Genomic DNA, 14,352 nt, shown 5'->3' with positions numbered 1-14,352 from the left:
ATCGAGATCTGGATTGAGGTCAGGCCTCCTCTGCAGCATTTTTCCCCATCCACTTACTAAAGGACGTGAAACAGAGATATCTCCAGTAAAACGATCTCTGAAGCTGCCTGGATATGTCAATCATTCTGCCTGGAAATTGTTTTAGAGGGCCCACTTTAACAAAAAAATTTACAGGCTTCTCATATGTGAGCCACTGCCCAATTTTATCAGATTCAGTGTTCTCCTCCACACTCAGATGAGAAACACTATAACCCGTTAATCTGACAAAGTCAACACGATTTGAACACTTCCCTCCTGATTCATCAAGTCCTCGATTTTCAAAGAAAGTGTCTCTAAACATTTGGTACAGAGCTTCCATGATGATTCTGGATGGAGCTAATCATACAACAAAGTACACCATTAAGTAAATACACTAAAACCAGTATATTTTTACTGGTATATCTTGATACTATGAAAAGTGGGAATAGTAGGATCAAGGGTAGGTGTTCTGCAAGTACAGAAAGTACAGGACTCTGGATTCATTCAGGGCATGGTGAAGGGGGTAATTCGGACAACATACACTGAAACATAATATTAAGAGTATATCAATCCTCCTACCTTTCTTACTGTTTGCAACTTGTAAAGAAGGAACGGTTGACAAAGCAACTTGAGGAGCTATTACACAAAATAAAGACAAAAAAAATCAAATAAAAACATATTAAATCAACAGAAACCCTAATGATAATATGAACACTACATACTGTCTATACCAAAAGCATGAAGTTGAAAATAAAACAAGAATCTAGACTACTTAAATCCTGTTACTTTGCCATGAATAATAAAAAAGATACAAAAACAACACAAATTTGCACAGTGCACATTCCATTCCTTGCAGCTGTCGTGGTTTGAAAGTTTTCGATGGCTTTAGAAAAGAAAAAGCCTGCATTGCTGGCAGAAAATGCTCAGCTGGCATTAGTGTAGTTGAGCTTCCCAGACTTCTTGTGAAAGAGTGCGTAAGGCTTAGATCCCCACGTCCCGCTGCCAGTCCGACACAGCAGCAGAACAACAGGGCTCAGAACAATCCCAAAGTTATCAGCTCATCTTGCAGTAACAAAACAAACCAGGGGCAGTAAGCATTATGTATTTTACTAAGCTCCAACCCCCCAATTCAATCAAAAACACTGTTTATTGAGGACCATTGTTTGTGTGATGCTTCTTTTTTGGGCATCTCTACAAGGGATAACCTTGAACCAGTCTTCCTAAAACAACTATGAAAACTCCCCATAAGGTCTGAGAAAATATTGAGAGGGCCCAAGAGAGAGCACCATGTCTAATTAAAATGGAGGGCATAACACTTTAAATCATCTGTGTGTGTGTCTTTATGGCTGTTCAGCTTGTTTCATAGAAACGCTGATTGCTCAAAAATCTCACAGCTTTCAGACATTTCAGAAACTGGTACTTGAAAGAGAAAAATCAAAAAGAAGACTTTTGTCCATCTGGAATGATTCAGTACAACAAATATACAAAAAAAAAGACTAGCTGTCAGCAAACTTCTGCTGAATCTTTTTTACTCTTACTACAGCCTAAAAATCGTTCTGTGAGACAGATAAAGGGAAACTGTATCCAAGTTAAAAATTGACCCTACCTTGATTTCGGTTAGCGACACCTAGGGATGAAATGTTCTGCCGAACTGCATGTATACAGGAGAAATCAGGTGTTAATTAAATGCAGTGGCTGTCAGACGTTAGATGCAGTAGGACTGGTCCAGTCTGGACTCATGTACACATAAACAGCTACACACATCTCCAGATGGGTCATTCATAAAGTTGAGCTGTTATGCTCGATGAGAACAAGCAACCAATAGACCAATCACAGATCATCTTTAGAGATTGTATGTAATTGAGCTGTGTTTTGTGGCTTACTCTATATTAATATATGGAAATGAAGACTGACAGTGATGCAGAGAAATGGCATCAGTCTTTCGGGTAAGCCATGTGAGACTGGGTTTTGTGTATATGTGTAATTATGGTTGCTTGAGCTGCTTGTTCAATTTATCAAATTGATTCATTTGAAGTGTTGTTCTGTATGACAAAAAATAGCTAACAATTGAAATGAAAATTTGATGGGAATATCCTCATAATTACATACAATGTTAAGGCTGGGAATGGAGCAGTCTCATGTCAATGTCAGAGGCAGCACTAAAGTGAGAGGACCAAACCAAATGCTCCATCCATACAACACAAACATGGTTAAGTCCCTTATGTGCTGCTTCATGGTTGACCTCAGTGTGTGGGTACGTGAAAGGAGGACAGGGTGCAGGAATTCCATTGAGGACATGTCTATGAATTTGAAATTTATGTTGTTGTTTTTTTTCACCAGGGTCATAGCATGGTGGATGGGGACTTGGAATGCATGCAAACGCAGGTTACTGACAGAATAAATCATCTTTAAGACCCATTATGAAATGGCCTCTATGTCCAATCACATTGGGAGAAATTATTATTTGTCCATGTGATTTGGGGAATTCCGTGAACTTAACTATCAGTTTTCAGTTCAAGCTCCAGTAATATTTTATGAGAAAATTAAAGATGAAGAGCAAATAATTTGTTTGAGATTAATAAGATAATGTGATTTCATGGTTTGTCAACATCATAAAGTGCTTCTCTTTCTTTAGATTAGTACTTGGTTTGTCAGCATCATCTCATCAATACATTTATCTTTTTTTTATGAACAATTATTTCCAATAATTCTTAGCCTTTAGTTTTTATTTGTATAATAATAATAATAAATAAATAAATAAAAAACATAAATGCACCATTTGGATGCAGCAAACTAATCCATTTGGAGAAACACTTTTTTTCACAATCCTTTTCGTGGATGTTTTCTCTCATTTTCTTACCCAGCGAGACACAAAGAGTTAGCATGCAGCAATGGACAACCAAGTCGCTATCAGTTTAGAAGGAATCTGACCTCAGAGTGATGGACAAATAAAGCTCTCATCTCTCTTTGAGAGCTTTATTATTGATATAAAATGTGTTCCTCATTAGCAAGAGATTAGCAGTGATGCTCATCACATCTGCTCTTCATTAATGTTTTTGTTAGTGAAATTAGTTAGGAATTATTCATTAATAATTTTCTTAGGAAGATTTATATTTGGAAAAAAAAAATGGGATAAATGAGAAGTGACATATTTTAATCAATGCCATCCTAGTAATGAAATGCAATCCTGTACAGCCAAAATCTCATCTTAAAATATTAATTTTGCTCTAATGCCTACATTAGGCAATACTGGCAGGCTTAATAAACTTGAAATAGAATTGGGAAAAGTCAATAAAGAATTCAATTACCCTCAAGCAACTCTGAGGAAACTGCAGTGTTTTCTTTTTCAGTCTCGGGCATAACATCTGTCCTCAAGGACACTCTTTACAAGCACTCTCTATGGTTTTGTGATGGAAGAGAGAATTGTGTTTATAATTGTTATAGTGATGGTCAGAGGATGGTTTTAGTAGTAAAGTAACATCAAGCTGTTTGAGACCCTTGTTGCATTGTGATTGTCTCCTCTTTGTGTCTTTCTGGATGGAGGTGTGTAAATTCACCATGAGGACAGTGAATGAATGTTCATGGTACAGTAGCATGAAGTATGAAATAAATAATGGAGTGAGCTCATGCTGAAATGGCACAGCACAGGCCATGCTATACAGCCAATTACAAAACACATGTGAGGAGAGAAGAAGGGAGTGTCCACTTGGATTGACATACATTTCTGATGAAAAGAGCAACTTTTAGAGCATTTTTTTTTTACTGGTAACATCAAAATGTATTTTATGTATAAATCAGACTCCATTCAATCCTGTAAAAATTCCAATGTTCATTATTGGATATTTGATTTGTGTAATGTTATTCCATGCACCTATGATATATTATACCAATCTATCTAAAAAGGAAATGTGTATATTTGTCCTGAACTCAGGAGAAGTGAAGCATGTGGAAATATTAAGGGCTCTACATGCATTCTGACTTGTTCAATATCCTTGTGGCTCCAGTTTTCAAATTCAACCTCCCTGTGCCTGTAACTCTATCTGTCTGGTGGCTTATGAGGACCGGATAATACAACATAGACCTGCATTTCTTATATTAAAACAATCTTCCCCTCTTTCTACTTCTGATGAGATCCTGAACAGCTTTACACCCCCAGTACCATATATAATAATAATTTAAAAAAACATGGTATTCTAAATGCATGCAAATCGTAAGTGAGCATTTGAATGAGTCCATCCATAAACTTCACTATGGAAAACTGCTGTTTTCTAGAAATATTATAACTTAACCCTGTTCCAACAATCAGATTAGGTTGCACAGTTTATATTTGATAGATCTAATAAAAATCAGAAATAGATGTTTAACCAGAATTGGACCTGAAGTGAAGTGAGAAAAAAAGCTGCTCATCTCCCACTTCCGGTTGATATAGATCTATGATTTTGTTTACTTACTAACTGGACCAACACTATTTGGCAGACCTGGAAGAGAGATGAGAGAAAAAGATCATATTAGCAAATAGTCAGTAAATAGCACTAGCAATACAACAAAAAGCACTTTTAAATGTAATAAAATGCAATAATAACAAACAAAATTTTAATAATTATGTATATTAAAATATTATTTCTTGACAAATAAATATAAAAAATAATTATAAAAACATCTGCAATGCACATAACATGTCATCTTGGTTTTTGTGTCCATCTCTCACTACACTTGCTACAAAACCCATACAAATAATAAACCTTGACACAACCATTTCAAATAATTGATAACAGCAGAGAACATCTTTGCAATTAAAAAAGAGCAAATAAAAAAAGGAACATGTAGTGTTCCATCAACTTTCTTAATAAATGAAAGATAAATCAATAAAAGCCTTGTTTCTCAATCAAGCGGACCATTTGGAATTTTTCTATATGATGGAGAACTCTTGGAGACAATGCTCTTGTGGCAGAAAGAGAACTGAACTCATGCCCCTGCCATGTGCCACTGATCTAGTGTGCACCATTTAATCTCTCTCCCTGATCTCTGCTTCACAGGGACAGTTGAGAACCAAATTTATGACCTTTGGGAGGAGGGCTGAGAAATGACTAGGACAATAAAGGCTGCAGGCACCTCCAATGAACACGTGTGAAGACTTAAGAGGTAAGAGATGGAAGAGGTCAATTTGCCCAGGGAAATATAAACTCTAACATCATGCATTGGTATTCACATCTGCTAATACAAAAGAGAGTTTTTCCTTGAAGAAATCCTGTTTGAAGAAATTAAGCGAAATTAAGTAATACTGCTTTGTTATATTTTCACACTTTCCGCCCCCTAAAATTTTTGCTGACCCCCTATAACACCCCCTTGTGGACTTCAGGGTGTGCCAATTTTGCCAGTTTGAAGCCCCCTGCTTTAAAGTAAAGTTTAACTATGTCTATATATGCCAAATTATATCAATAGTACAACAGCAATACATTCACAGAGCTCTCTCTCTCTCTCTCTCTCTCTCTCTCGCCTTTTTCTGATGGAAAAAAGTGGTTGCAATGGTATTCTGGCTGTTTTTTTTTTCTGGGTGATTTATTTATTTCTATATTTACTTTAACAACACTTGGCTCCCTCTTTCAATGAGAGTCTATGAGAAAAAATTATGTCTCATATTGATGCTGCATCTGACACCACAGAAACACATACAGACATCTCAATATACTCAAAACAGCATCAACAGTGTAACACAGCACCACTCAGAGCATGCTGCCCGCTTTCTTTGCTTTAAATACAGTCAGGCTTTTAGTCACGGTGCACATTCATCCTCATGAATTCATGTAAGTGCAATACAACCTCTTTTTAAAATTTATTTATTTATTCATCTCTCCTCTTTTGAGTTGGACAGTCGTCCGTCTGAGATGGACGCAAGATATCATGTGTCATTTCATTAGATTACCTTTCAATCACAGCAGTTTTCAGCCCCCTTCACCTGCTGGAACTGTCCATTATGTAGGGGAGCAGGTATCGAATTGTGAAGCCTGATGCAGAAACGCATTAGGCTGCTTATGTTTATTGCATACTCCATTGATTTTTACCATCTAAACTTCTGCACTCTGGGGTTACTTGAGTCTCCAGAATCAACCAGTGATGGGCAGGAGTGTGTGTGCTGAATGAATACAAATTCTGGAAGATTTTTCCATTTTACCCATTCTGTATTTTACATGTTAGGTTGACATTTTTATGCTACTGGCTGTTTAACACACCTGAAATTTTATCTGACAAAATGTGAAAAAAAAAAAATAATAATAATAATAATAATAAATTGTACCTTCTGAGGCCTTCACTGTGGACGTATCCTTAAAGTAACAATTATGTACCTTATCTACCCCTAAAATGTGCATATTAGTACCTTACAATAATAATATGAACTCTTAACTACTATGGACCTTTTAGGGGTAAATAAGGTAGAAAGATATCCCACCAGTGAGGTATATACCTCAAAGCAGTGTAATTATATTATAAATATGCCATATATATTGTATATACTTATTCTATGTTCCTTCTTTTTCTATTTTAAACAAATAATTCCTTGATTTTGTGCAGATCCACCTTTCAATAAATGAATAAGACCCTTTTCTCACAATCAAGCAATTATGCTGTCAAAATACACCAACAATTTTGTATGAATGATAACGAATAGACAATCTCTTGGGGGAAAAGTCCACCCACACACACCTAAACACATGTTATACTGACAGTTAATTTTTCAGGCTCCTTCCCAGAGGTTGACGGGACGTAATTAACCCAACCTGGGCAAGATACCAGATCTGTCCTGCCCTACATAACACACTCACTCACCTGCCAAGTCATCCAGCTTGAGGTATTCCCACTGGATGGCATGAAACTCCCTTTTTTCCTATTTGAAAGCCAATCTTTTCCTTAACTGCCGACACCCATATCCAGTGAAAGGACTAAACCCTCTGTGATGCTTTATTTCATGTTTCATGTTGGAACCAGAACTAGTTGAATTGCTGGTGGCCTCATTATTGTTGTTCTGGTAGAACAACATCCTGACCTTCACAAAGTCTCATCTGTTTGCTTTTTTTTCCTTCCACCTGGACATTCCGGTAATGCTTATCTTCAAAAGGAAATGTGACAATCCACACCTGTGGAACGTGTCATCCAACCTCTGCTACAGTAATGGCGCCTCCATCTGAATGTCTTACAGGGCCGATTGAATAGACCTGTATAGGAGATGGCAAGTATGAAAAAGTGACTGTGATGAGTCGCAGTCACAGTTAAGATTCTGGGAATGCTTCGTACAATGGAAAATCCTGTGATGGAAGAAACAAATATTTGAAAGAGAGATTACCGTTGCGGCAGCACAGAGAAAGATCCGGAAAAGGCAGTGTAAACAAACCAGGTCTCATAGGGGAATAAGAAGAACATAGCACAAAACAAAGAAAGAGAAAAAATATAGAAAGAGGGAGTGAGCTTAATATGCTTTCAGAGCTGTCACTACGAGAGTCAAGATAGAAATGGAAACTGTGGGGGTTGTGCAGGATATGCAGCCAGGGTGGAGATGTTAAAATGAATAATTAGATAACACAAACAGAACAAAATAACTCTCCTCTTCTGGGACAGGACAAGATGGCCACCTGGCCCTTCAGATAGCACTAATTTGGGCATTCATACAGCAGTGGAACTAGGATTGCGGACACGCTTAATTACACTTCAAGATCATTTATGTTACAAAACAAGAAAGGAAAACATCTTCTACAGGATGTTACATGTGCTGAGGCTGGAATCGTCTTCCTCTCTGAGTGTATGTTCTTTCTTTAAGAAAGTTTGCATGTCTGAGGATGGCAGGTTGGGGAGGAATGGTACAGCTGTTATAGTTTCAGCCCAGGAACGAACCGTTTGATTCAAGGACGGCAGGCGAACACACTGACATCTGGCAGCCCTATACTTATGTACACTAATTAAAAAACAAAACCAGCCATCAGTCTTACACTACGGCACCGTTGATTATAATTTACTCTCATTGCGACTGTCATCTCCAGATGTGTTGGGCTGTCTTCGCTAGCTAGGCTGAACAGAAGTAAATGAGGTATTATGAATCTCCTCCCCTGGTGGATCTCGCTCAAGCGTGATTTTCATGGCCCCTTTTGTACTTTTGTATCCAAATAATTAAATGTTAAAAAGCAGAAAAATCAATAAGTCACATAAAAGCTTATATCATGTTCAGCTTTTATCCTCGCGGACTGAAGCTGAGGCCAATGAGGAACGGTAAAAACCTTTACTGAAACTGTGTCGGGACACATCTCTCTCTTTAAGTGCTTTGATTGCGAGTAATTTACAAGTCCAGACCGGGTTGATTTAAATTTTCATTTGCACAGTTTAATCCTGCCAGGACAAGAGGAATTAGTCAGTTCTCTGTAAAGAAGTGCTTTCTTAAACCACAGAGTATTACTCAGCAGAGATTTGGAAAACAATTAGCATTGCTTGCTAATCCTCATGGCACGTTTTTAAATGTAAGCGGGGGGTTGCTGATCACCTACGGTTGCTGTGTTTGGGAAACAGCAGGCATGGTGCAGATCAGATAGTATTTTGACTCACATCATAAAACCCTGCATCAATCTTACAAGCTATACAACACACAAACATTATTCAAGTTTAAGAAGGCATTTTAGATTCAGATCAGCATGGGCCAGAACATTTTGTGTGAGTCTCATTGCCACCTTTTCTAGGAGGGAGAGAAAATGGGGGTGCTCAAATCCTTTCCCCTTTCCTCGAGAGCAGAAATGGCCTGTCATTGCTAATTCTTGAACTGATCGCTCTCTGACTTGCCATTCCAACGTGAAGCAAGAACCTTGCCAATTCCCAGAAGTGTGAACACGCTTTGACAAAGAGAGATATCCAAAGTTCTTTCCTCAATCTCAAGCTCTTTTCCTGGTTTGTCTGACCCACTCAGGGGCCGTTTACACCTGGCCACTTCATGCGTATTTTTCAGATCGGATAGCTATCCGATCGTGAAAAGACCAGGTGTAAATGCCCTCCGAAACGCATTTGAGACGAATTTGAATCCGATCGCTCAAACCACTTCAGGAGGTGGTCTGGACCGCATTCAAGACAAAACTAGACAAGTGTAAATGGATCTGGTTGTTAAAACCACATATGTAAATTGTACTCCTCCCCAAAATGCTAAAAAAATAAATGTGTGAGGGCGTGTTATAGGCTATATGTAATGTTATAGCCAGATATGATGACGCTGCTGGTCTTTGATTTTGAAATTTTAGCTGATGATCAATAAAATGCAGCTCATCCCTTATGAAACAAAAATATATTGCAGTATATTGGAAAATATCATGTAATATATTAGACATATATTCTTATATATATTTATTTTTTCCAATATATTGCAATATATTGAAAGCGGCAATCATTTGTATATTTTGCAATATATTTTGTAGTATATGTATCATCAATATATTATTAAATGTATTCAAATATATAATATTTTAGAAAATAAAAAGGGAAATTAATATATTACAATATATCACAATATATTTTAAGAAATATATTGGTAAATATATCGGTGACGTGCACTCCATTAAATCTGCATATAGCGCGGGAATTGAAGATCGGATTTAAATCCGTTTCGCAAAAACACATTCATGTGACCAGGTGTAAATGGAACCGTTTTGATAAATCAGATAGCTATCCGATCTGAGAAAAGTGGCCAGGTGTAAACAGCCCCTCAGACAATGGTAAAAAAATACAAAAAGGAAGAGGAAGAGGTACACTACATACTGTAATATATATATATATATATATATATATATATATATATATATATATATATATATATATATATATATATATATATATATATATGGGATATCGCCTTTGTTTTGTGTATGAATATGTCTACAAAATGCTACAGTACTACATATTGGATACAAATAGCACCCTACTGGACATACTACTCTATTTTTACTGCTAGTTTTTTTTTTTTTTTTCATTGACTCCATTTGTTTCTATTGCCCTACCACATGGTGTCAAGCACATAGAACTGTTGTAAAATAAGCTGCAATTGGTTTTAAAATGACAAACTGCCTTTCTTCTGTCTGAAATATTATTATTGTTTAATCAAATTATTTTTAAATCCAAAGTGAATGATCTAAGAGCCTGTCATTTGCAGCATTATTACGTTATGGATTTCTCACTCTCCTCACACAGGACCATAATAAGGGGTTTAAGGTGAGGTTGTGTTTTATAGTGGGTTCAGAGTCTGTGTGTGTGTGTGTTTTTTTTTTTTAATAATGTCCTGTCAATCTCAATCCTTCAAAACACTCCACCGCCTCCTAGAGAGTCATGAGGTACAACAGCTGCCAGAAGGCATGCATCGCTGCACTCATACACATGCATGCAAACCTGCTCAAGACTGAAAAGAAAGTTTTGGCATGCACACAGTTTCTGTGCATGCTAGGGCCATATCTGTGGTATGTGCTGCTGCTTTAGTCTCAGAAGCTTATGATGTTTAATAGCACTAGTTAACTTCTGGGCAAACATTCTGTGTGTTTGATTGAAGGCTCAGTCTCCTGCTATTTAAATTGACCTGCAGTGTTGTAGTCCTCAGGCTGGAATTACAGACAGCACTGGTTTTCTAAAGGCTAACTGTCCTTCTGTTATAGTTCTAACATTTGACATGCATTGTGTTCTTTGAAAGAAAGGTCCTACAAGTATTCTGCATCTTTTGGAGGGGTAAACACTCCCTAAAGCGACAGTTCCCCCAAAAGCAAAGCTCTGTCATCATTTACTTACCCACATGCTATTTAAAACCTGTGTTTTTTTTTTTTGTATTATATTTTTCAAGAGTACTTCTAGACTGACTCAAAAATTGCTCTAATATTTTCCAACAATACAAATGTTACAGTTGCTGACACACACTGATATTCCTTGGATCAAGAGCTGTCACAACTAAAAATATACTTTAAAACACTGCCAAAAAAAACCATAAGGCCAAAAAAGGACCAAAAAGAAACTCTTTAATGTGATTGTACATTCAGGCATTATACATTAATGGAGTTCCCTGACAAGGAAAAAAAGCAATACTGTTTAAATTACTGTTAAAGTACTATACTGGGAATAACTGCTGTTGCACGAGTTTTTACCTTGTCTGTCCATTACCAAATTTAGATGAGATAAACTCATGACCATTTCTCACACACTTCCCCTGTTTTGCTCCACATCAGCTGAATTTATTAAATTCAGTGGCATTCATTCAAAGATTTTATAAAATAAATAGTGTATAATAAATTACAATAAAACTACTGTAATATTATTATACCTTAAAACTAAGTTACAGTAAGGATATAAGGAGATAGTACTGTAAAATTAGTACTGTAAGGGTATTTTACTGTAAAATGATAATGTTTTTTTCTGTAAAGGATCCCAGTGTGTATCAAATTACCACCGCTTTTTGGACTTAATCACTATCTCAGAGCAGTACACAATAACAAGGATTTAGTTTGTAATGTGTAATGTTTGATAGCCTTTCTTAGAAGTTTAAAAGTGACTGTATTGTTCAGTGTCAGAGTTCCTGTGGGGACCTAGTTTTAAACTGGAAGTAGGGTAATGGCTTCTGGGGAGACACCATGAGTGCATTGTGAAACGTAGGACAGCAGTAAGAGAGATTGTTTATGGTCAGAATAAAAGGACATGTGAGCCTTGTTATTCACAAACACAGAGCCCATATTGTTCTTTCCAGTAAGTGTAATGGGAAAGTTTGTGTACGTGTGTGTGTGTCTGTCTGTACTCACAGATATTTGCTGTGCCCTTGGGGATGGGGAGATAGGATCCGGCACTCCAAGCTCTTGCCTGATAATTCCTCTTACAGCGGCCACAGTCAGGCCCCGTAGTGTTGTGCTCACACTCGCAAGTCAGTCTCTCTTTGTCATAGATGCAGCTGTTGGCGTGAAGGTTGCACTTGCACCTGTCATGGTGAAAAAAAAACAAAAAAAACCAAAACGGAATAAGAAATAAAACATATGCCTTTGTGTATTTTCATTCGTGGAGTTCAATTACACCCATGGGGCGGAGAAAAAATGGAACCAGCACTTAGAGACCAGAGTGACCTTGTAAATCATTTGCATTTCAAGTAAACATGCATCTGCATGTGGAGGTATTCTGAAGCTTCCAGAGAGTGACTTCAAAGCCTTGCACATGGTGTCAAGGATTCTGCAAAATCCACATCATTTATTTTTGTTGTTTCTTTCCTCTCGAAAGATAGGTTATTTATAATTATCCTACTGGAAAATAAATAATTACATACTGGTCACACCTTCAATGAGAGAAAGAAAACAGTAAAAAAAATAATATAAAAAAATGAAGTGCTGTATATTTGCCATATATGCTGCAGACTTTGATCATTTACAGAATCTTTGCTATATATATTCAATTTAATATTAATAAATCCTGAAGCACTTGTGAATGTCTTTAATCCTCAGAGGCAGTGTAAATGTTTTTGTAAGGTATGGGCATTCCAAGCTAAAATAATATTTGAAAATCACTGGGTATTATTCGATTATTATTTGAAAATTGCACCCCTCCCCCTGTATGCATGCACAAACACCCATAAAAAGAGAGAGAGAGGGAGAGAGATGGTATTCACGCTTTCAATCTGTGTGATGAACTGTTTAATTTAGAAGATGATATGGCTACCTTAACTCAAGCCATATAATAATTGTAATGTGCTGAAACATATTAATATAATAAACATAACCGAATGAAGGCACTTATTAACATAACAGTCCATCGATTAGAATGAGATCATGAAAGATCATCAACTGATCATAAGGCTAAGATATTTCCATTTTAAAAAATGGAACCCCTAAGGGGAATAGATATGAAATGGGAGGGAAATATACATTACTTCAATATCTTCTGTTGCAATTATATCATTGGGCAATTGTACTGCATATAAATTGCGGGCATCAGGGAGTCGTTATTAATATGCGGGGCACTGAAATCGCTTTTGAAAGTGCACTTGTTTTTTACTTTCACTTTCAAGATTCATGATCACATGTACGTACAGAGCAGTCTGCATTATTTACCAAACATTTTATTGACATTGTCCCAAGATACTGTAACCATTATATGCTATGCCAGTCTATTTTATGCCACGGAAAGTCTACGCATGAGACAATGTGTTCTTCTGTTGCCTTTGACAGTTTTTAGGTGCGTTATTGGCAGTGCCACCCTCTGCTTACATTTCACCACTGCATCAGCACGGAAAACATGGTGAGATTTTTTAAGACAATAATCGCACAGCCTATTCAATATTCTATAATTAAATCAACTAATCGAATATTCAAAAATCGTGATCCTTAGTATTTGGTAATACATTAAGTATGGCCACTAGGGATGCACCCCATGCAAGCATTTGCCTCACACACTATGCAGGGAGGTTTGCTCCTCTGTTTCCTCTCTAAGCACAGAAATTGATTTTGTATGCAGGAAGGCAAAAGATGGATATTTCTGTGGCAGACATGCTGTACTGACGTAAAGAAATGTGATGCAGTTATGTGAAACTGTTCTGCAGCTAGAATAGAGTAGCTTAACGTGTTTATATGAGTGTATGTTTTTCAGTTCACCTGTGATTCTTGCTCCTAATTTAAAAAGAAATTGACTTTCACTTGCACAAATATTTTTTAACTAATTTACTGAATAACACAATTGTCTTTAACTTCATCGATATCTGTATCTTTGACTACTATAAATCCACCTTGCTTCCCCAACGTAATTATTTATGTGATTAGGTGTGACTTCAATGAATCAATTTTTTCGGAGTAATAGAATACAAAAACAATAAAAATGTAAATAGAAAACAGAATTTATACATGAATGATGAAAATGAATACTTGGCCCAATTTCCTCTAATGTAAATGTATTACTATAAATAATTTACATTATTACTATAGCTGAAATAATACCTTGTGGTCACAATGCCGTCCATAGATATTAAGTTAGGAAAAAAGAACAGAATTCCTTTAAAGTTGCACTGCATCATTCTAACAGATTAAAGTAACACTTAAAAAAAATCAAAAGCTGATCAGTCGCTAGTCTTTGATCTAACTTTTTCCAGACTGAGGCTCCTCACGGATTACAGGCATAACCAGACTCTTGATGTCTGCCGTCTCTCTTTCTCACGCAGGTGTACGCTCTGCCCTGTGTGGGCACAGAGGAGCATTATTAAAACCATTAAAACTGGTGTGTCCGAAGAGTTGTGCGTGCAGGGGCTGATAAATGTGATGCACTGAATCATGTTTGGAAGTGACAAATGACTGCTCAGTCCCCACAAGT

At 36.8% G+C, this 14,352-nt stretch overlaps 1 protein-coding gene across 6 annotated transcripts in view; it reads right to left on the bottom strand.

Annotated features, from left to right (window-relative positions):
- The window catches only part of LOC132124180 (netrin-G1-like), a 103,943-nt gene that overhangs the window by 8,873 nt on the left and 80,718 nt on the right, over positions 1 to 14,352 (bottom strand). For 3 of the 6 annotated variants that reach the window (XM_059535066.1, XM_059535071.1, XM_059535068.1), the window contains exons 4-5: positions 11,811 to 11,983; positions 4,470 to 4,496 (exon numbers count right to left, since the gene is read on the bottom strand). In XM_059535066.1, the coding sequence (XP_059391049.1) occupies positions 4,470 to 4,496; positions 11,811 to 11,983 (200 nt within the window). Of the gene's footprint in view, positions 1 to 597; positions 655 to 1,624; positions 1,670 to 4,469; positions 4,497 to 11,810; positions 11,984 to 14,352 lie in introns of all 6 variants that reach the window. The other 3 variants (XM_059535072.1, XM_059535070.1, XM_059535069.1) reach the window with 2 other exon arrangements.

Source organism: Carassius carassius, chromosome 42, assembly GCF_963082965.1.
Source record: "Carassius carassius chromosome 42, fCarCar2.1, whole genome shotgun sequence".
Classification (NCBI taxonomy): domain Eukaryota; kingdom Metazoa; phylum Chordata; class Actinopteri; order Cypriniformes; family Cyprinidae; genus Carassius; species Carassius carassius.
Note: the sequence above shows the minus strand (reverse complement) of the source record. Positions and strands in the feature narration are given on the sequence as shown.